At 38.0% G+C, this 22458-nt stretch overlaps 1 protein-coding gene across 4 annotated transcripts in view; it reads left to right on the top strand.

Annotated features, from left to right (window-relative positions):
* The window catches only part of XRN1 (5'-3' exoribonuclease 1), a 115321-nt gene that overhangs the window by 69432 nt on the left and 23431 nt on the right, over positions 1–22458 (top strand). For all 4 annotated transcript variants that reach the window (XM_058551721.1, XM_058551730.1, XM_058551736.1 and 1 more), the window contains exons 26-32: positions 3902–3991; positions 4366–4501; positions 8310–8366; positions 8775–8907; positions 11769–11838; positions 14686–14893; positions 16752–16847. In XM_058551721.1, coding sequence (XP_058407704.1) covers positions 3902–3991; positions 4366–4501; positions 8310–8366; positions 8775–8907; positions 11769–11838; positions 14686–14893; positions 16752–16847 — 790 coding nt within the window. The remainder of the gene's footprint in view (positions 1–3901; positions 3992–4365; positions 4502–8309; positions 8367–8774; positions 8908–11768; positions 11839–14685; positions 14894–16751; positions 16848–22458) is intronic.

The raw sequence follows: 22458 nt of genomic DNA on the forward strand, positions 1-22458 counted from the left end.
AATCATAAAACGCCAGCCGGACAGTAGATTACTATCTTAGCATTACTGAATTTTATTACTGAAATGGTCTAAGAAATCAACAAGTCTCAACTCATTATAAAAACGAGAAAACTGAGTACCAAGGTTAACTTAGTTACTCAATAACAAAGATTTGTAGGAAGGATCTTTACTTCTGATTCACAATTGAGTGTTCTTTCCGTTGGTCCACTGGTTTCTAATCTTCTCATATTTGAGGATCCCTGTATTAGTTTGCTAGGGCTGCCGTATCAAAGTACCACAAACTAGGTGGTTTAAAACAACAGAAATTTATTGCTCACAGTTCTGAAGACCAGAAGTCCAAAATCAAGGTGTTGGCAGGGCCGTGCTTCCTCTGAAGGTGCTAGGGAAGGAACTGTTCCATACCTCTCTCCTATATTTTTGTAGCGTTATGTATTTGTTCCTTGGTGTCTTGCACATCCTTCATCATCACATGGTGTTCTCCCTATGCGTCTTCACATCGTCTTTCCTCCGTTTGTCTCTGTGTCCAAATTTCCCCTTTTTATAAGGAAAACCAATCATATTAGATTAGGGTCCATCCTAATGACCTCCTTTTAATTTGATTGCCTCTATAAAAACCCTATTTCCAAATAACGTCACATTATGAGGTACTAGCAGTTAGGGACTTCAATATATCTTTTTTGTGGGGGGACCACAATTCAATCCCATATTACCATGGGAAAATTTAGATTCTTTCTTTTGTTCACTTCCGTATTTCTTTAAAATGTTGTATTTAGACTACTTTTTCTTGATTTTTCTACTTTTCATATACATTGATTTCCTGGCCTGAAAGTGGAACTTGAGCTCTCCTCTCCCGCCCACACTCCCTATTCTCTCACCTCCCTCTACACACGTACGTTTCCCTCTCGCTATAGTGTTATCATGAGTTTTGATTAGATCTGTATTTAAATTTGATTTAAATCTACTGTTAAAAAGTCCTGTGCCATTCCGATTCTGAATCTTTGTGTGTGATCTATTTTCATTTTCTGAAATCTTTTTAGAATCTTCCCATTACCAGTGCTTTTTAATAATGTGGTGATGTGTGTCTTAGTATGGATCTTTTTTCTTTCCTTTTGCTGTTCAGCTCTTTCAGACTAGAAATTGATACCCTTCCATTCTGAGAAACTTTTCTTTTATTATTTTTTCGTAATTTCCTCCTCACCATTTTTTCTGTTGTCTTTTTTCTGGGACTCCTATTTGTTAGATGTTAGACCTTCTGGATTAATCCCCTTAATTTTCTTATCTCTTCTCATTTGTTTTCTGTATTTTTATACTTCTACTCCGTGGTAGATTTCTTCCACTCTTATTTTCTAACATTTTTAAAATTTCCATTTGATTTAATTATTTTTAATTTCTAAAGTGTGTCCTTATTCTCTGGCATTCCTTTTTTATAGCATCTTGTTTTATAATGAATGAATATCTTTTATTTCTCTGAATGTAGTAATTCTAGATTTTCTTCTTCTGTTCTTGGTATTTTTTATTTTCTCCAAATTGCTTTTTTTTCTGTTTGATTTGATCTTTCCTTTCATGTTAAATATTTTTTTTACTTGTCTGGTGGTTCTTTGGTGTCCAATTATATTTAAGAGTGAGGCTCCAAAAAGCTGATTGGAAGTTTAGTGTGCTTTGGTGGAGCTAGTGGAGGCGACTTGGCTATTTCTGCGCAGGACCTTCAGATATCACTATGTGTATGTATATCTTTTCTCTTTGGCTGGCCAGTATTTCCAGAGAGGTATCCTCTAGCCTTTTCCTTGGAGGACAGATGTGGGGGACAAAACTGACTTTCAGTGTTCTGGAAATTAACCAGGGAAAAGGGGTCTAGTTACGTGGTGGATACTATGATACACCCCCCAGATCTCCCTTCAGGACCGAAGGACCTATTCCCTTGGGAGCAGGAATACTGCTGTTTGACAGCCCTCAACTGTGAGCCCTCTTCAGGAATTACCTGGCAGAAGAGAACCACCTCACCTAAAGTTATGTCACCTTCCCACAACAGCCACCGATGTAATACATGATCAATAAGGAGGTGTAAAGGCCCAGCCAAACTGATTGCCCCAGTTCAGGACAAGTCTAGTTTGAGATTTCTGTGGGACTGGCCAAGAAGTTCATTAAGAATAAATCACAGGGCCGGCCCCGTGGCTTAACGGTTAAGTGCGCACGCTCTGCTACTGGCGGCCCGGGTTTGGATCCCGGGCACGCACCGACGCACCGCTTCTCCGGCCATGCTGAGGCCGCGTCCCACATACAGCAACTAGAAGGATGTGCAACTATGACGTACAACTATCTACTGGGTCTTTGGGGGAAAAAAAAGGAGGAGGATTGGCAATAGATGTTAGCTCAGAGCTGGTCTTCCTCACCAAAAAAAGAGGAGGATTAGCATGGATGTTAGCTCAGGGCTGATCTTCCTCACAAAAAAAAAAAAAATAGAATAAATCACAACCCAGCTTCTCCCTGTGCCCAATTCTGCTTCCTTCCTTTCTTCCTCCCTTCCACAAGTGTTGCTTCTACGAGCCCTCGCTAATAAACTTCCTGCATGCGTATCTCCATCTCAGAGTCTGCGTCCTAAAGATGTTATACTTGCTAGCCTGCTTCCTAGTGACACATTGCATAGGGGTTACACTTTCATTAATCCCCTGACTTCAGTATGGCACCTATCCTCTCCTCACATCCCACTTACCCACCCAACACCCCTTGTCTGGTATACCCAAGGCTAGAGCAGCCCCTGTTCAACCTCTCCAAAAGATAAACTACAGGTTTTATGCTGGGGCAGAAAGTGAGTAACCACGTGACTGGCTAACTGCTTGCTATACAGATTTTCAACTAAAAGCCTATTAAACCTCACCCAATACTACAGTGTTAAAATGTACCTGGAGGGGCTGGGCCAGTGGTGTTAAGTTCACGTGCTCTGCTTCAGTGGCCCAGGGTTCGCAGGTTCAAATCCCGGGTACGGACCTAGGCACTCCTCATCAAAGCCATGCTGTGGCGGCGTCCCATATATAAAACAGAGGAAGGTGGGTGCAGATGTTAGCTCAGGGCCAATCTTCCTCAGCAAAAAGAGGAAGATTGGCAACAGATGTTAGCTCATGGCCAATCACCCTCACCAAAAAAAAAAAATGTTCCTGGAGCCCATAATTCCTGAGCTTTTGCAGACTTCTACAGTTCAAATCAGCTTGCTTCTTGTTGACGCCTCACAGCGGTGGCTCAAGGTGCAGCTTATTCCTCTTTGTCAAATTAGTTAACCCTTATCCATCTGGTTTCCAGTTTCTAAAATTTTGTTAACAGCTCATATGCTATGAGATTCTCTGCTTCTCTCTTGACCTGTCTTTCTAGGTCTATGCCCTTTTGTATACTTTACTGTTCTTTTAGTGGGTTGGGAAGGGAACAAAAATAAGCATGTGTTTAGTCTGCTATGTGTATTTGATAAAGTCCTGCACTATTCAGGAAACAATGGAGTTTTGAGGAATATCAAAAGAAACTTTTAATGTATTTTAACTTGCTCTGTTGTGGAGTGCACCAGCTTTGTTGTGAAAATTAGAAAATGAACTTGTAGATATTATTTTTGTTCATTTATCACCTGTCATTATGATCTCAGAGGGACAGAGTCAGTAATTGAAGTTTATAAGTAATGGAAGTTCATTATAGTTTATTAATTGAGTCGTTTCTCCCTCAACTATAGAGTTTTTGGAGGGCCTATGAATACCTTCAAACCTTTTAGTCTCTATCCCTTACTAATACTCTGTATATAATAATCAGTCCTCATATATTTTATATGTCCCCTTAGGATCCATAATTATTTGATAGGAAGTTTATGTGAAGTTAGCCATGTATATTTTTTTAAAGCAATATTTTTGTTTGTTTGTTTGGCTAGAGCTCCAGAATTATTTATTTATATAGCCAAAAATAACCAAGAGGATGTGTTCTATGAAGATGACATTTGGCCTGGAGAAGATGAGAATGGGTAAGCAAAATTTGTTGTATTTATTGCCTCATAGTTCAACTTAGTGGTTCTAGTGAAAGTTATAGCAGCTAGTTTATCAAGAATTTATATTGCTTTTTGGGGGAGAGTTTTGTATTTGCTTTAAGATCTTAATATAATTTTTTATTTATATCAGTAAAGTACTTTTAAACTAATTTTTGTTTTTTTATTACTGAAAAATAACATGTCTATATTTATATTAGATTTATAAATAGTCCCAATTAAGTGTAGTGATTAATTATTATACATTTAAGGTCTTTTATAATTCATAGCCCTCAGAAAGTTTATATCAGGCATTTTATATAAGCCCTCTGAAGGTTTTAATCAATGTGAAAAAATTATTATTTTTAATATAGTGCTGAGAAAGTTCAAGAAATTATTACGTGGCTAAAGGGACATCCTGTCAGTACTTTCTCTCGTTCTTCTTGTGATTTACAAATTTTGGATGCAGCTATTGTTGAGAAAATTGAAGAAGAAGTTGAAAAATGCAAGGTACTAATTTTCAATAACCAAGATTATTGATGAGATTTGAAATTAAATGCACTATATGTTATTCTACAAATAATTCATTTGTGTTTCAACCAAATAAAACATATAGTCAGTGATTCTAATTTATGTCAAATTATCCTATAATTTAAAAAAATATTCCAGTCATTTCCAGTGTCCATTAGTAAGTTTATCTAAATAAATGTAAGTGCGCTTCAAGATACAAAAGCCATAGCATTTAAAGTTTATGTCCTTGTAGTGTTTCTAATTTTAAGAGTTAATATTTTGTGAATCTAGTCAAAATAGAAAGTTCGTGATTGAGAATACAGTTAATTCCCTATTCCTTCCTATTCTAAGTTCTTTAAAGACACAGTTCATCTTTTTATAGAATATAAAAATTTTATTTAGTTAACTTTTACAGAATCACTTCTCAAATGTACTTTTCCACTCACAAACTCATTCAGTTACTAAGTATTTTTGAAATCCCACTTCATCTATCCTATTTTTTTATGTCTTGATTTTAAAAAGCAATAAGGTTCTCTGTAGGCTTAACTGTTTTATCTAATTTGGTTCCCTGTCTTGATGCCATGAAAAATGGATTGATTATATTCCTTTTTTTAACTTTAAATTTTATTTTTCACACATTTGCCTTTTTATTAAAGTGAAGTTGCTTTACTAACACAGCACTCTCTTGTCTGAACTACTAGCAGAGTAAGTTAAGAACTGGGCTCTATGGGGCCGGCCCTGTGGCTTAGCAGTTAAGTGCACGCGCTCCGCTGCTGGCGGCCCGGGTTCGGATCCCGGGCGTGCACCGACACACTGCTTCTCCAGCCATGCTGAGGCCACGTCCCACATACAGCAACTAGAAGGATGTGCAGCTATGACATACAACAATCTACTTTGGGGGGAAGAAAGTAAATAAATAAAATCTTTAAAAAAAAAAAAAAAAGAACTGGGCTCTGAAGTCAGGTCAACCTTAGGCAAAATAGTTGACCTTTCCATGCCTCCATTTCCTCATTGGTAAAATGAGAATAAAATAGTGCCTACCTCTTAGGGCCAAGAAGATTAACTGAGTTAATACATGTAAACTCCTTCTAATAATGCCTACCTATTATTAAAGCCTAATAATGCTTAGCCATTATTATTATTATTTGAATTCTCTTATCACACACTCAAGAGCTATGAACACTGTCTGGAAAATCACCACTAGATGACTCTTTCTCTTTAGGAAAAAATATAAGGCTCAGAGCCAAGAGTTTGATTTTTTTGAAAGGTCACTGATATTCAGCTGAGGGTAGAAAACTTATGGTTCTTTTTAATTATCTTTCAATGTAAAGTAAAATCTATTTGTCTAGCATTGTTTTTGAAATAAGTTTTCCTCTTAACAAAAGTTTACAACTTTAAGCCCCCAAATTTTATTTTAACCCCTTTGGATGCAGAGCTTTCTAAAATGTTTTATACATTTCCACTTACTTTATAAACAGAAGATACATATGCAAACTTGTAGTCTATTATTTTGATTACAGCATTTATTAAATCTGTGCATATAGATAAGATAGGAATTTTTTAAAAGACTGTTAATGTGTCAAGGAAGTGCAGTTACGAGTGATTTTCTTTTCCTTTTAGTGTTATAATGTTATTAGGGTAATAAAAGAAGGAGAAAAACTAAAAAATAAGCACAAAAGTTTGAACATAATTTAAACTTTTCTTTGTAATGCACGGTCATCATTAAAAGTATCAGTAGTTTTCTTATTGGAAGTGGTTCCCCAACTCAGTTAATTATCAAAATTACTGATGGAGCCAGGCCGACCCTGTGGCGTAGCAGTTAAGTGCGCGTGCTCCGCTGCTGGTGGCCCAGGTTCGGATCCTGGGTGCGCACTGACGCGCCGCTTGTCACGCCATGCTGAGGCCGCGTCCCATATAAAGTGGAGGAAGACAGGCACAGATGTTAGCCCAGGGCCAGTCTTCCTCAGCAAAAAGAGGAGGATTGGCATGGATGTTAGCTCAGGGCTGATCTTCCTCACACACACACACAAAAAATTACTGATGGAGCTTTTTAAAAAACACACATTCTGGATTCTACCCCTAGAACAGTACTTCTCAAACTTGAATGTGCAAACAAATCACTAGGGGATCTTGTTAAAATACAGATTCTGATTGAGTAGGTCTAGGATGAGGCTTGAGATTCTGCATTTCTAACAAGCTCCCAGGTGATCACATTTTGAGTAACCAGGCTCCAGAACTTCTCTTTTGGTAGCTGTGGTTTGGGGCCTATTGTGAAATTCCCTGATTTGTTAATTTGCCTAATGAATCAGGTTTGAGTGCCATATCCTTTAATGGATGCTATAATATAATAATGCCTAGGGATGTATTAGAGCATATGGGTTGTTTTTTCATATGCAATTCTCCAGGCACTGTTCTTGTGTCTGCTTTTTAAAATTACTTTAAATCTCTTCTCATATTCTTTCTTCTTCTTGCTACTGTCAGTGGGCACCAATTGTACTCTTTTAGTCCTTCTAGTCTGCTTTGGGCTGGAACATAGACACTTGGTCAGTAAGGCCTTCACTGTTCACCCTGTTTAAAATTGCAGTCTCTCCCCACACTGCTGAATCCCTTTACCTGCTTTATTTCCCTCTGTGCTTTTTACCTTCAAACATGTTATATATTTTCCTTATTTTGTTTCTTGTATGTCTCCCTCAACTAGAATAAAAAAAAACAGTTCACTGTTTTATCCCCAGCACCTAGATCAATACATAGCACATAAATGCAACTCAGTAAATATTTGTTGAAAGAGTAAATGAAATGTCTCTATAATAAAAAAAAATAGACTGTTTAAAGGCTTGAGCATTTTACAATGTATAAATCATAAACTCTATAATTTATGGCCTCTGTAGTTTGGGGCTGTTTTATGCCCTTTTGTACTTATTTCCATCAGCAGTGTTCTAAAGACAGGTGGCTCCCATGTAAGTAAACTGCTGCCATTTTTCTTCTTAGGTGAGAATTCACTTTTTGAAAAAATTTAATGTGAATGGTAGTTATGGATTGTGATAGATATATTCTCACATTTTTGTTAGGTAGAACGGGTAATGTTATTTCCATCTTACAGATGGGAGGAAGCTGATGCTTAAGTGTGAGTTCACAGAATTAACAGCAAAGATAGGAGAAAGCTCTTCTTCCAGCATTTTTTAGATAATCAAAAAATTCAAACATCGAAGCAAATTTCACGATAGATTCCAAAAGCAAGGACTTGTTAAATGAATGCCACCTTAATTTTTATAACTGGCCATAAAACCCACAGTATTGACAAAGGTCAATACTTTATACCTTTTTTTCCTTTAATATAAATTTTTGTTGACCATTGTATACAGTTCTTTTTTGGGTAAAAAAGCATTTGAATAGGATAGCATTTACATAAAGTTCAAAACAGACAAATCTAATCTTTTGTGTTAGTAGTAAGGTTACTTTTGGGAAGGGTAGTAACTGGGAGGGAATTCTTATGTTGTGCTTAGTAATGTTTTGTTTCTTGAACTGGGTGTGGTTATACATAGACATTCTCATACTATAAAAATTCATCAGACTGTATACTTATAATTTTGCATTTTTCTATATGTCTTATTCTTCAACAAAAAAAATTTAAAAACTTTTTAAGTGAGAATTTATTCATTTATTCCTCCTTGCTGCATCTAAAGAATGTCAACTATTCTTAAAATTAATCATTTTATTTGGCTTTTTAAAATTCAGACATGTTCAAGTACTGAATAATAATTTTATAATTTAATATTTTTAAAATATTTTTAAATTTTTCTTTCCTCAGCAAAGAAAGAATAATAAGAAGGTGCGAGTGACAGTAAAGCCCCATTTGCTATACAGAGTAAGTTTCCTATCAAAGAATTCAAAGTTATTGTTTTTTGTTTTTTTGGGTTTTTTTTTTTGTGAGGAGGAGCAGCCCTGAGCTAACATCCGATGCCAATCCTCCTCTTTTTGCTGAGGAAGACTGGCCCTGGGCTAACATCCGTGCCCATCCTCCTCTACTTTATATGGGACGCTGCCACAGCGTGGCTTAGCAAGCTGTGCTTCGGTGTGCACCTGGGATCCGAACCTGGGAACCCCTGGCCACCACAGTGGAGCGCGTGCACTTAACCGCTGCACCACCTGCCCGGCCCCCAAAGTTGTTGTTTTTATTTTGAAATACAGAAGGAACAAAATCTTTTCAATATATTAGTAGCAAAACTTTTTAAACCAGAGTTAATAATAAAAATTAAAGCTTTCTTCTCTTCAGCCTTTAGAACAGCAACATGGAGTGGTTCCTGATCGGGATGCAGAATTTCGTCTCTTTGACCGTGTTGTTAATGTGAGAGAGAACTTTTCAGTTCCAGTTGGCCTTCGGGGCACCGTCATAGGAATTAAAGGGGGTAATGTCTCAATACTTGACGTGTCTTCAGCTGCATCTATGTTGTAAAGTAAAACACAAATTTGTGTGTTAGATATCTAAGCAGAGAGTGGCTATAAGTCAGGAAAAAAACTAAATCTTTTTACGTTTTGGTTAATTTTTTTTTCAGTTTTAGTTTTCAGAGAAGTGTTCCCTTTTCTGTCTTGTGTAATCATCTGGGAAGTGATTTGAAAGGGGGAAGCTGAGGAAGTGCTGCTGAGAGTTTGGTAGCTTGTGTAGCACGTTGAAATTATACGAGACTTGGGCAGGTATACATATGTTTTCAGGAAACCAAGAGAAAAGTTTCATCACTTCTCCTTAATTAGGCTTTCATCTAATCTTGCTCAGAGCTTTACCTTAATTGTCATTGTAATCTCTTGATTTCTGCTGAGAAATAAACCAACATGATATATGAGCTTATTTACAGTTAAAAGATTTGAAAATTAAATATGCATATTAGTTTGAATTTTATGAATACAATTAGATTATGTATATAAAACAGACCTATCAATCTGTTACCTAACGGTGTGCATGTAGTTAACACTACTGGACTGTACCCTTAAAAATGGTTAAAATGGTAAATTTTATGTTATGTACTTTTTACCAAAAAAAAAAAAAAAGAGAGTGGAAAGAAAAGGGAAGAAGCAGCTAAAGATCTAAATGTGCCTCAAAGGGATGCCTGGAGTGAGCAGCTTTGCAGCATAGATTCCAAAAGAAGTCAACCCAGCAGGAAGCAGCAAATCAGGTGCCCAGGGGTCAGGGTGCTGGCGGCGTTGTCCCTCCATGTCCCAGGCGCTCAGCCTTGGTCTCACTGTCCAGAAAGGAGGAAGAGCAGGCAGGCCATGAGTCCAAGAGAGCTGCTTATTTAGTGCCAGCAGTGTGCCAGGCACTTTTACATTTTGCATTTAACCCTCACAACCACCTGAGAGGTAGGTGTTATTTAATTTAACCTGAGAGGTTAAGAGACTCACCTGTGTTTACACAGATAAGTGGCAGAGCTGGGATTTGAACTCTTTCCCCTGATTCTTACCTAACTTTGAGCAGTGGTTCTCCACATTTTACTGTTGGAGTCTTCCCTGCATATGTACCTCTAAAAGAGAATTTTTTTCCCTGATCTTTTTTGAATTTCTTGGATATATTTCTACCTACTGGAAATGGAGAAAGGAGGATCTGGGCTAAGTATGGTAAGGCTCAGATGGGTGTAATAAAGCAAGCTTCCTACTGCTATCTGCTCAGCCTCGTGCATGAGCTGTTCATATTTTGAGCTTATTGGATTGTACTCTAGCTTGTCCTGATAAGGCCTTAGGACTCCAATGACGTCGAAGTTTCCTTTCTTCTAACAGCTCCTAGCAGTAATAGTGACCACTTGGAATTTTGTCTTGAGAAGGATTTTAAAGGTGCATCTAAGGCTGAGTGGAAAAGAGCTCTGTCGTTGATTAACCATGTCTGCCATGGACACAGACTAGAAAGGGGCATATTTGTCATTACTGCCCTCAGCTGAGACCTCATCTCCATAGTCATCTCCACTAAGGAGGTGAACAGTACTCTTGTCAATAATCTTTTGAGGAAGTGGCCCCTCCCTGAGACGGGGAATGAGAACCTAGAAAGTGGGCCTTAAGCCTTCAGAGGAGAAACTCCTGCCTCTCATTGAGCCTCACTTTCTTGGGTTTAGATTTTAGGTAAAAATGTCAGGTTGAAAGGTCTAGCTGGATGGTGGAGAATGGGTAAGCTCTGCAAACCTGATTTCAACTGGCAGTGAGAGCCTCGGGATGAGGGAGATATCCCCGGACCCTACCAGGGGCTAGCATAGTATCAGATACTGTGTTAGTCAAGGTTCTCCAGAGAAACAGAACCAATAGAATGGAAAGAGGATGGAGAGTAAGAGAGAGAGTCAATTCTGAAGTCATGTCATCAACTTTATTATTAATTTGGACTTAGAATTCAAAACTTTATTATAGCTAATTATTTCACTTTACCTTGGTGTTTTTGGTAAATTTAATGTCTCCAGATGTATCTCATCACCCTCTCTACCAAATTTATTCTTCTCTGCTTCTGTCTGAGTATTGCATCACTGCCTTTCCCATGTGTCTCGTGTCTCAGTTATGACATCCATAATCTACCAAGTCATCTCAGCCAGAACCTTGGAGTCATCTTTAGCATCTCCATCCTTTTTATCTACACAGGTCACAAACTCCTGTCAATTCTGTCTAATGGGCCGGCCCCGTGGCTTAGCGGTTGAGTGCTCGCGTTCTGCTGCTGGCGGCCTGGGTTCGGATCCCGGGCGCGCACCGATGCACCGCTTGTCCGGCCATGCTGAGGCCGCGTCCCACATACAGCAACTAGAAGGATGTGCAGCTATGACATAGAACTATCTACTGGGGCTTTGGGGGGAAAAATAAATAAATAAATAAAATTTAAAAAAAATTAATAAACTTTAAAAAAAAAATTCTATCTAATGATATATCTGTTCTTTCCGTTCTATTTCTCTCATTACTGCCGTGTTTTCAGATCTTCGTTGTCTTTTGTCTGTCTTATGGCAAGACCCTTTAAACTGCAAATTCCAAAGTTCTCTCTTCTATTAACTCTCTTGTTATGAATAATTTCAAACATATAGAAAAGCAGTGAGAAAAGTATAATTAATCCCCACAGCATTTAATTTAAAATATTATTTTGCTTTAAGTTAACACCAGTAAGGTAATCTGTGAGCTTATTTACTTTTCTTTTACTGTCTGTATTCCCCTACACCATTTTTTGATAGTTGTCATGCTTCTTACACTCCAAAAACTTATATGCTTATTTTTCATCATATGAGTTTTTAATCTCTCCCTCTCTTTTTTTTAACAGCTAATAGAGAAGCTGATGTACTATTTGAAGTATTATTTGATGAAGAATTTCCTGGAGGCTTAACAATAAGGTTTGTGTTTCCAGATGATAATTATACTTTATGAATATGTCCATGTGGCCATTTGACTTTACGTTACTTGTTTATTTGTCCACCATTTGAGTTCCTATTATGTGCAAGACATCATACTTGCTACTAGCGATGTAACAGTGAATGAGACAGACGTGCTTTCTACTCTCGTGGAAATTTCATTTTAGTGGGGGAGATAGTTAAGTAACTGATTACAGTATTAATTATTTAATTAAAGTGTGACATGTGCTGGGAAGGAGAAGTTCAGGTTTCTATAAGAGTATGACCTGTCCTGCAAGTTCCAGAAAGACTTCCTTGAGGAAGTGATATTTAAGATGGGACTTGAAGAATGAATAATAATTAACTGGGGGAAGAGGGAGGAAGAGTGACGTGTGGTCAGGAAGAGGGAATAGCATATGCAACAAAGGACGTTTTCTTTTTTTTTTTTTTTAATAATTTTATTTATTTATTTATATTTTCCCCCAAAGCCCCAGTAGATAGTTGTATGTCATAGCTGCACATCCCTCTAGTTGCTGCATGTGGGACGCAGCCTCAGCATGGCCAGAGAAGCGGTGCATCGGTGCACGCCTGGGATCCGAACCCAGGCCGCCAGCAGCAGAGCGCACGCACTTAACCGCTAAGCCACAGGGCCGGCCCACAAAGGACGTTTTCACTCATTCAAAGAACTAAAAGAATGCAAGTGTGTCTGAACTTCAGCAACTGTGTAAGATTAGAGTAAGAGAGAAAAGCAAGGACCACGCTATGCAGGAACTTGTAAGCCAACTTTCAGGACATGTTAAGGATTTTGGTGTCTTCCTGGTCTTCATCCTTAAAGGACTGTGAAACCATAAGAATCAGAGATGTGACATGATCAGATTTGTGTTTTTTTTAATGGTTAAATAACTTGAGGAATAGAGACATTCTTTGAATTTAGTGACGTATTAGGTCTTTATAATTTGTTTTAGTAGAGTTGTGGGTGCTCAAGCTAGATTGGGTTGGTTTGAGGAGTGAATGGCAGGTGTAGTAATGGAGGCAAGAAATTGAGCTGACCTTTGAGAAGTTTGACTATAAAGTGGAGAAAAGATAACTGGAAATTAGGAAGTTTAAAGAAAGAGGATTGTATTGTTTGTTTTTAATTTAACATGGGTGAGACTTATGCAAGTCTGTTTTGGGGGAGCACAAAATTTAAAGTAGCAGGAAGAAAGATCATAATAGAATAAGAGGCACCATGGAATATTAGAAAGGGTAAGCTCTCTCACTTAACCTTTGTCTTACCTTGGGTAGGTTAGTTAAAAGCATTCTGACTCGCAATTTCCTCATCTATGATGTAAATACTTCACTAAGATATTGTGAGGATTGAATGAAATCCTTTCCAATTTTCCTTTCTCTTTTCTGAAAACCAGTACGAAAACTCAACTAAATTTAGCTTAGTTTCTTTTTCTCCTCTATTTTGATTAGTGGGTAATTAAAATAAGAAATTGATTCTTCTCGCTTAGCCTCTTTGCAGAAAATCACAATTTTCAGTCCTTATACCAAGTGATCATCTTCAGAATGCTAGTATTGTTGTTTTGCAATTTGAATGTGCCTGTTACCCAAAAACTATACTGTCTGCACTCTTCAAATGCAACAGCAGAGTCTGTATCTCATATCTCATTTTATTTTTCATGAAAGTGTTTGGTTACCAATAACCTTAGCCCAGTTACTTTGAAAAAATATTTTTAAGATGATTAACTTTTTTCTCAGTGTCTTTTTTTTCTCTTCTAGGTAGAGGCAGTGAATTTCTTGACTAGTAGAGAGCTGGGAAAAAATTACCTGCCTGCAGTATATTCATTTCTATAATGCAGAATCTTTAAGTATAGTTCTCACAAAAATGTTTTCTAGCAATCTTACAAATATTTCTCATAAAAGAATTCTATTTCTCCATGATCTTGCAATATAAGATAATTATATTCTCAGAAAGGAAAAAATAGGTGATAGAGTTGAAAACTTTTGACGAGAGAAGGCTTATTTTAATATCTAAACCTTATCAAGGCCAGGAAGGAAGGAAATCACAAATACTTGTCTCTTAAGGCTTCCCAGGTCCAGGATTTTAAGATGGGAAGATGAGGATAAAAAAAGGCTGGACTCAACAATTGATCCGGAGACAAATGTCATCACAGCTAACCTTTGCCCTGTTGCGTGGAGTAGAGCCACACTAAGAATGGCTCCACACTTGGGTAGCTCCTGGGCTTTCGTAACCCAGACTGTACAAACCACAGTTGTTTAGGGCCGGCCCCGTGGCTTGGCGGTTGGGTGCGTGCGCTCCGCTGCTGGCGGCCCGGGTTCGGATCCCGGGCACGCACCTACGCACCACTTCTCCGGCCATGCTGGGGCCGAGTCCCACATGCAGCGGCTGGAGAATGTGCAGCTGTGACATGCAACTATCTACTGGGGCTTTGGGGGGAAAAAAAATTTAAAAAAAAAAACAGTTGTTTAAAGAAGTTTGACATTTAATTCATAAATTTTTAGTTAGCTATTATGTTGCAAGCCTTCTGAGGGCAAACTAACAGACATTCACACACACACACACACACACACACACACCCCTACACATACAACTACACCTCTAGAACAGTTTTTTCCCCCACTTAGTAGCACTGAATAGTCTATTTGGAAACTTTTCAGAAATATATCATCTTATAAATTGAGATCTTTCTATGATTTCAAGTTCCTGTACTGAATTTAAAAGTGATGTTTCTTAATTCAGATTATGGATTATGGGTTGTCCACCCAAAAATTATTTGATTCTTCTGCTCCCTAGCAGATTTAGTATTATTTCCCTCTGACCCCGATGTAACTTTTTGCTTTTAGGTGCTCACCTGGTAGAGGTTATCGGCTGCCGACAAGTGCCTTGGTGAACCTTTCTCATGGGAGTCGCTCTGAAACTGGAAATCAGAAGTTGACAGCTGTTGTGAAACCACAGCCAGCTGTGAATCACTATAGCTCAAATTCATCAATTTCATCTGGGCGTTTGGGAGGCCTGAACCATTCCCCTCAATCGCTTTTTATTCCTACTCAAGTAAGACTCTTAGTCTTTAATTTCTCTCCGTCTCTTTACAAATCACAGGCAGACTTTGTAAATGGAAACCTAATTCAACTTAGTTTTTTAAAAAGTTTTGGTTTGACTCAGTTTCAGATTTGTTTTAAGCTAATAGGCTTACTTAGCTAGTATACTATTGATAGCATTCTACCTCTGTTATAAAATTATATTAAAGAAGAAATTCATTTATTTAAATAATGAGCTTGGGAATGTCTGTTAAAAAAAATTGAAATGTTTTCTTATATAACCCAAATGTTCTATGCTATGTGCTGTGAAATGACTGTTTTGAAAGGTAAAAGGGAAAAGACTATCTCATGTTTATCATAAGCAATTTTCAAGTTTCTGCCATGCAACTCGTGAGTGATTTCATTTATTTCATCTTCCTGGGGAAAAAATTTAATTGTTTTGTATGAGACACTTTATTTAATTCCATGGCCCCAAATCTTAACCACACTTGTTAACCCAGTTAATACGAGTTTATTATAGACTAATTAGAGAACACAGATAAGTAGATAATAATAAAGGAAACAAAAGCAAAAATGCTCTCAAATCTCATAGGTAACCATGTTAAATTTTGATGCATATTTTTCCAGAGTTTTAATCTGGATGAAGTCAGTGCCCCATAAGTAATAGCTGATTTTTTAATCTATTAGATTACTTTTGTGTAAGGTGAAGATTTTAAAAATAAAATCGTTAGACGTTAGTTAATATAGCAGTACATTAGAAGACAAAAAAGTCTGTTGGTGGAGATATGGATTCAGTATAATCTTTTAAAGCATTTGTTATGCTTTAAATACTTTTCAATAAAACCATTCAAAACCGATTACTTATGAATCAGTTTTCACTCCAATGGAATGCTTTTATGATTATTATACTGAGCTCCAGAAAAAAAGAACTGAGATTTCAGATAATGAAAATTAAATATCCTGTCTACCACTAAATAACTTTAATGAATAAATTATTTGATTTTTTTTTTTTTTTTTTGTGAGGAGATCAGCCCTGAGCTAACATCCGCCAATCCTCCTCTTTTTTTTGCTGAGGAAGACGGCCCTGGGCTAACATCGGTGCCTATCTTCCTCCACTTTATATGGGACGCCGCCACAGCATGGCTTACCAAGCAGTGCGTCGGTGCGCGCCCGGGATCCGAACCAGCGAACCTCGGGCCGCCGCAGCGGAGCGCGCGCACTTAACCGCTTGCGCCACCGGGCCAGCCCCTAAATTATTTGATTTTTTAAAAGAATCTTTCTTTTTTCTTTTTTTTTTTGTGAGGAAGATCGGCCCTGAGGTAACATCTACTGCCTATCTTCCTCTTCTTGCTGAGGAAGATTAGCCCTGGGTTAATATCTGTGTCCATCTGCCTCTATTTTGTATATGGGACGCCACCACAGCATGGCTTGATGAGTGGTGCGTGTGTCTACACCCGGGATCCAAACCTGCAAATCCCAGTCCTTTGGAGCAAAGCACACGAACTTAACCACCACACCACTGGGGCAGCCCCTCTTTTTTCTTTTCTTTTTTTTTTTTTTTTTTTTTTTTTTTTTGCTGAGGAAGATTCGCCATGAGCTAACATCTGTTGCCAATCTTCCTCTTTTTTTTTTTCACTTGAGGAGATTAGCCCTGAGCTAACAACTGTACCAGTCTTCCTCCATTTTGTATGTGGGTCACTGCTACAGCGTGGCTGATGAGTGGTATATGTCTGCACCCAGGATCCAAACCCACGAACCTGGGCCGCCGAAGCGGAGTGTGCCAAACTTAACCACTACACCATGGGGCCAGCCCCAAGAATCTTTATTTTTTCATGTTTCAGTTCCTTAAGAATTTTTTTGTTTTTTGCCAGGTATCTACTAAAGATGATGATGAATTTTGCAACATTTGGCAGTCCTTACAGGGATCTGGAAAAGTTCAACACTTTCAGCCAATTCTACAAGATAAGGTTAGTATACTTTGTTTGATGGATGTTTAATTTCTAAAAATATATTTTTTTATTTCTCTTTAAGGTATGCAGTGATTAATTTTCTCCTGAAATCTCATAAAATAGAAATAACAGTTTTGATCATGAATTGTCATAGTTCTCTTCAGCCATATATAAAAGTTTTTGGACCAGTGAGTGAGAATATAGATAATTTTTGTTTTAAATCAGTTTCGGATTTTTTTTTTTAGTTTTTTACAAAATCATAATAACCATACAGTCACGCATCGCTTAACAACAGGAATACATTCTGAGAAATGTGTTGTTAGGCATTTTTGTCGTTGTGTGAACATCATAGTGTACTTATACATACCTAGATGGTACAGCCTACTACACACCTAGGCTATATGGTACTAATCTTATGGGACCACTGTTGTATATGCAGTCTCTCATTGACCGAAACATCATTATGCAGCGCATGTGACTATATTTTAAATTCAACAGAGGCCTTAAGGGCATTCATTAACTTATTCATTTCCACTTGAATATGTAGCTTTATGCTGGCAGTTGGTTCTCTTGAATATGAATGAGCAAATTCACATTCCTTGCTAGAGATTAAGAAGAGGAAAGAAATTCTGCTAAAAGGGTGGACTCAGATAAAAAAAGAAGAATTAAAGGACTGAATTCCTACTACATTTTTTGCTAGTTACTGACCAACCTTCTCAGCTTAGTTCAAGAAGGAATGTTCTCTCAGGTTTATAAACCAGTAGCCTGCACCATGAGGGCCTCATTTATTCTAATGACCTCTAGTGATGGTGGCATTACCAGAGCTAGAAAGGGGAAAATAGCAAAGGGACGGATGGTAAAATAAACATAAAAAGTGAGAGTGACAAAATGCACAGGTCTCCTCTGCCAATATGCTGTTATAAATGTTCCTTGGATCATCCGTAATTCTTTCTACCTAAATGTTATCTGTATCCAGATTTTCAAATCCTCTTTTCCTCTCTAATTTATTAGGTACTGCTTACCACTCATTCTTCAGGAGTGCTTTGTTATTCATTCATTCAACACATATTTAATGGAGTGCTTGCCATATGCCAGGCATTATTCTACGCAATGAGAATATAGCTATAAAACAAAAATCCTGGCCCTCATACAATTAGTATTCTAAGGAGGAAAGGACAATAAATAAGTAAATTACATGGTATCTTAGATGATAATATATAAGTTAGAGAAAAATTGCAGGGAAGAGGATAGAGAATTTGCGGGGGAGGGAAGGGGAGGTTTTACAGTTTAAAATGAAATGATCGGGGCCAGCCCGGTGGCGCAAGCGGTTAAGTGCGTGCGCTCCGCTGCGGTGGCTCGGGGTTCGCCAGTTTGGATCCCGGGCATGCACCGTCGCACCGCTTGTTAAGCCATGCTGTGGCGGCGTCCCATATAAAATAGAGGAAGATAGGCACGGATGTTAGCCCAGGGCCAGTCTTCCTCAGCAAAAAAGAGGAGGATTGGCATTGGATGTTAGCTCAGGGCTGGTCCTCCTCACAAAAAAAAGTAAAAAAATAAAATGGAATGATCAGGTAACATTTGAGCAAATATTTGAATGAAATGAGGAGTAGGGGATATAGGTATCTGAGGGAAGAGTATTCAAATTCAAAGGCCCTCTTGGGGAAAACCATCCCTGGCATACTCAAGGAAGAGAAAGAAGACCATTATGATTGAATCAATAGGGTGAATTGTAGGAAATGTAATTAGAGAGGTGACAGTCAATACCATGCAGGACCTTCTGGGCCATTATAAGGACATTGGCTTTTATTCAATGAGATGGGAAATCAATGGAGGGTTTTGAGCTGCAGAATGACATGATCTGGCTTATCTTTTAATAGGATCACTCTGCTTGCTATTTTGAGAATAGAATGTGGAGACCCAGGGTGGAAACAGAAATTAATTAGGAAACTACTGAAATCAAGTTAGATTGGACCAGAGTAGTAGGAGCCTGTAAGAAGTGGTCAAATTCTAGACGTATTTGAAAGAGATTGCCAGCTGATGAACTGGATATGTGTTGGTAAAAGAGAAAGAATGGATTAAAGGATGTGACTTTTAAGATCTGAGTAACTAAAAGGATAGAATGGCTATTAACTGAGTTGGGGAATATTATAGGTCGAGTAGCTTTGTAGAGGAAGATCGGGAGTTCAGTTTTGGGCATGGTAAGTTTGAGATGTATGTTAAACATTTAAGTGGAGATATAGAGTTGGACATTTGAGTATTGGAGTGGAGATGTAGAGTTAGACATTGAGTCTAAAGTTATGGAGGATGTCCAAGCTGGAGAGAGAATGTGGGAGTCATCACACTTATGTGTGTGTGCACACATGTGCATGTGTGTATATCTGTATATCTATATCAATTTTTCTGTATCTAAGGAAGTGAATGTAGATAGAGAAGAAGTCAAATCACTTAGCCGTAGAGAATTCCTTCTTTAAAGAGTCAGAGAGAGTAGGTGAAACTGACAAAGAAGACCGAGAAGGAAGAACAATGAGACAGGAAGAGAACAAGGAAAGGGTAGTGTCTAGATGCCAAGTGAAGAATGCATGAGTTTTCAACTTTGTCAAATGCTGCTGATGGATCAGTTAAGATGAAAACAGAATTGACCATAGAGTTTAGCACATGAAGGTCACTAGGAACACTGACAAGAGCAGTTTCAGTAGAGTGATAGGAATGAAATATTGATTAGAGTGGGTTTAGGAGAGAAGGGGAGAAGAGAAATTGGAGGCAGCAAACATGGGCGGTTCTTTCAAGCACTTTTGCTCTAAAAGGGAACATTGCCCTGAGTCCCCTCTTGCTTTTCCCTGTTTGTTCAACTTCTTTATTAACCTCTGTTCTTCCAATCTTTCCCTGGGAACTGTTCCCCAAAACTCAACGATAGTTTTCTTTTCCCTTTTGCCTTATTGCTTGACTGGTGACTTGGGCTCTTAGCTCTCTGCTAATTACCACTCTGTCTCCATCTCCAATTCCAACCTCTCAAACAAGATCTAACTAACCCAGTTTCTCTAACTTTCTAGAAGACAAGTATAGACAGATGCCTGACTGTCACCTCAGCCCGTAAGATGTCTTGGAGTTGACCTCACCTACGGCCTCTTCTCTTATCCTCGTTTCTAACACTACCATTTCCCCAGGCATATAATCTGAAAAGCATGGAGTCAAAAATGTTTGCTCTTTCTCTCTAATATTTTTTTGCAGTGAGACCTCAAATCTGTTTACTCCTTCTCAGTCCCCACAACTGGACCTTAGATTGTCATCCCAGGCCTAGATTAACCTCCTGTCTGTGCTTCTTGTTTCTTATCTCTTTCTTTCCTAGTTCTTCTTACATAGTCGTGCCTGATTAATCTTTCCTAAAGATCCTTTTACCTGTGTTGGCCCTATGGCATAATTGGGCAAAGTATCTAATTAATAAGAGCTCCTGGGTTTGAACTCAGTTTATGCCCTGAGGCAGTGTGGTGTAGTAAATCTGGTATTGGACTCAGAATCGGGAAATCAGGTTTTGTGACTCAAATTGAGCAAATCTAAGTTCCCTGGGCCTCAGTGGCCTCATGTATAAAATTAAGGCATTGGACTTAGATGACCTCAGAGGTCTTTTTCAGCCCTAAAATAGTGTTATTTGAATATTCTAGAATGTATAAGGCTCCCTGTTTAGTACTAGTGGAATTCAACCTCAACTCAACCTAATATTTAAGCCTTCTGTAATCTAACCCTACCTAATTCTGATATGTCCAACTGTTTGGTAAAATGGTCTATTTCCAGTCAGATTGGTCTCTTTACTTTCCCTTTCCCACAAACAGATAATTCCTATATTAGGTTATATATTCTTGTTGTTCCTTCCACTTAGGATGCCCTTTCCTCTCTCACTACCAGAATTCCCCTAGGTCTCAGTCAAAGTCTGCTAGTTATGTTACCACCTGTCTCCTTGAGATGGAACTCAATGCTTGATATTATATTTCCTCAGAATCTTCTACATGCATCTCCTGTTATTGGATGCTATTTCATTATTTATATTAGCTGAACACTTTCATGTTTTATCTCCTGTATGTTCCAAGAATTATGAGCCACCGTATATAACACTTGTATCCCCGAAACATTAATAAGCAGCCTGGTATTCATCTGATGAGCAAATTCTAGAGAACTCAACATAAAAGAAAGAATTCAAGCTTCTGGAAAAGGCAAAACTATAGAGACAGTAAAAAGATCAGTGGTTGCCAGGGGTTAGGGGGAGAGGGAGGGATGAATAGGCAGAGCACAGAAGATTTTTAGCGCACTAAAAATACCCTGTATGATACTATAATGGTAGATACATGTCATTATACGTTTGTCCAAACCCATAAAATATACAACACCACGAGTGAACCCAACGTAAACTATGGACTTTGGGTGATAATGATATGTCATTGTAGGTTCATCAGTTGTAACAAATATACCAGTCTAATGGGGGAGGCTATGCATGTGTGGGAGCATGGGGTATATGGGAAATCTCTGTACCTTCCTCTCAATTTTGTTGTGAACCTAAAACTGCTCTAAAAAAACGTCTTTAAAAAAAATTCAAGCCTTTACTGGCAAAATATGATAATGTGACTAACACAAATGGCATTATGTAGATATCAAATAGAACAACCAGAAAAACTATACTCAAAACTAGAATATTTTCTAATTAAACTTATGGCACGCTTTTTCTCTGAAATGATGCTGTGAACGTGAGTTAGAGTTGGAGCTCAAATGTCAGCTCTCCTATTATTTAGTTTTATAACCAAATTATTACTTTGAGCCTCGGTTTACTCAACTATACAATGGAATCAAAATATACCATAGCATTTTTATGATTATAACATTGTTATAATGATGTTAAGTTAATGGATGCAAAGTACATCTTACCATGCCTGGCACATACTAGATACACAATATTCATTCATACCAGTCTATTGATCCTAATGTTCTAATTCCCTACCTTAGAGTCAAAATCCCCCGTAATGTACTGCTGTAACCCAAAACCCCACCAGCCATTGTGCTGTGCAGGTGGAAATCTCTTGGCGATTTTGACTCTTCGAGACTAAAGAGCCCTGGGTGTTCCTGTGGATATGAGCGCATTGGACCTTCCTTCACACTCTAGTGCATATCACAACTATTTTGGAACATTCCCACTGCCAAATAGGACATGGTGTGCCTTTGTACCTGGTGTTTATTTGTCTGTGCTAGAAGAAAATAAATAGGGCCCACCAAAAGCAAAATTGTGAAATGATTAATTTGTATTGAACATCTCCAGCCTCTGCTTTTGCTTCCTCTTCCTATTTCATCTGTGGCAAGTTTTGTCTCTTTTTGCCTTCAGGCCTTCTTTCCCTATCAGAAAATAAAAGGATCTGATATGATCTCGATATGAAACTTACTCATGCCATTTCACTAGTTGTGTCCATTCCTGCACTGTCTCAATTACTGTAGCTTTATAATCAGTCTTGCCGTCTGGTAGTAGTCTTTCATCATTTGAAAACCTTGACAATATAAATATTAATTAATAAAATCACGTATCTGGGGAAGGGATGTGGAAGGGCTGATATCCTCAACTTTCATAACAGAGAGACAGAAATGATGAATTTTC

This window comes from Diceros bicornis, chromosome 2 (assembly GCF_020826845.1).
Source record: "Diceros bicornis minor isolate mBicDic1 chromosome 2, mDicBic1.mat.cur, whole genome shotgun sequence".
Classification (NCBI taxonomy): Eukaryota; Metazoa; Chordata; class Mammalia; order Perissodactyla; family Rhinocerotidae; genus Diceros; species Diceros bicornis.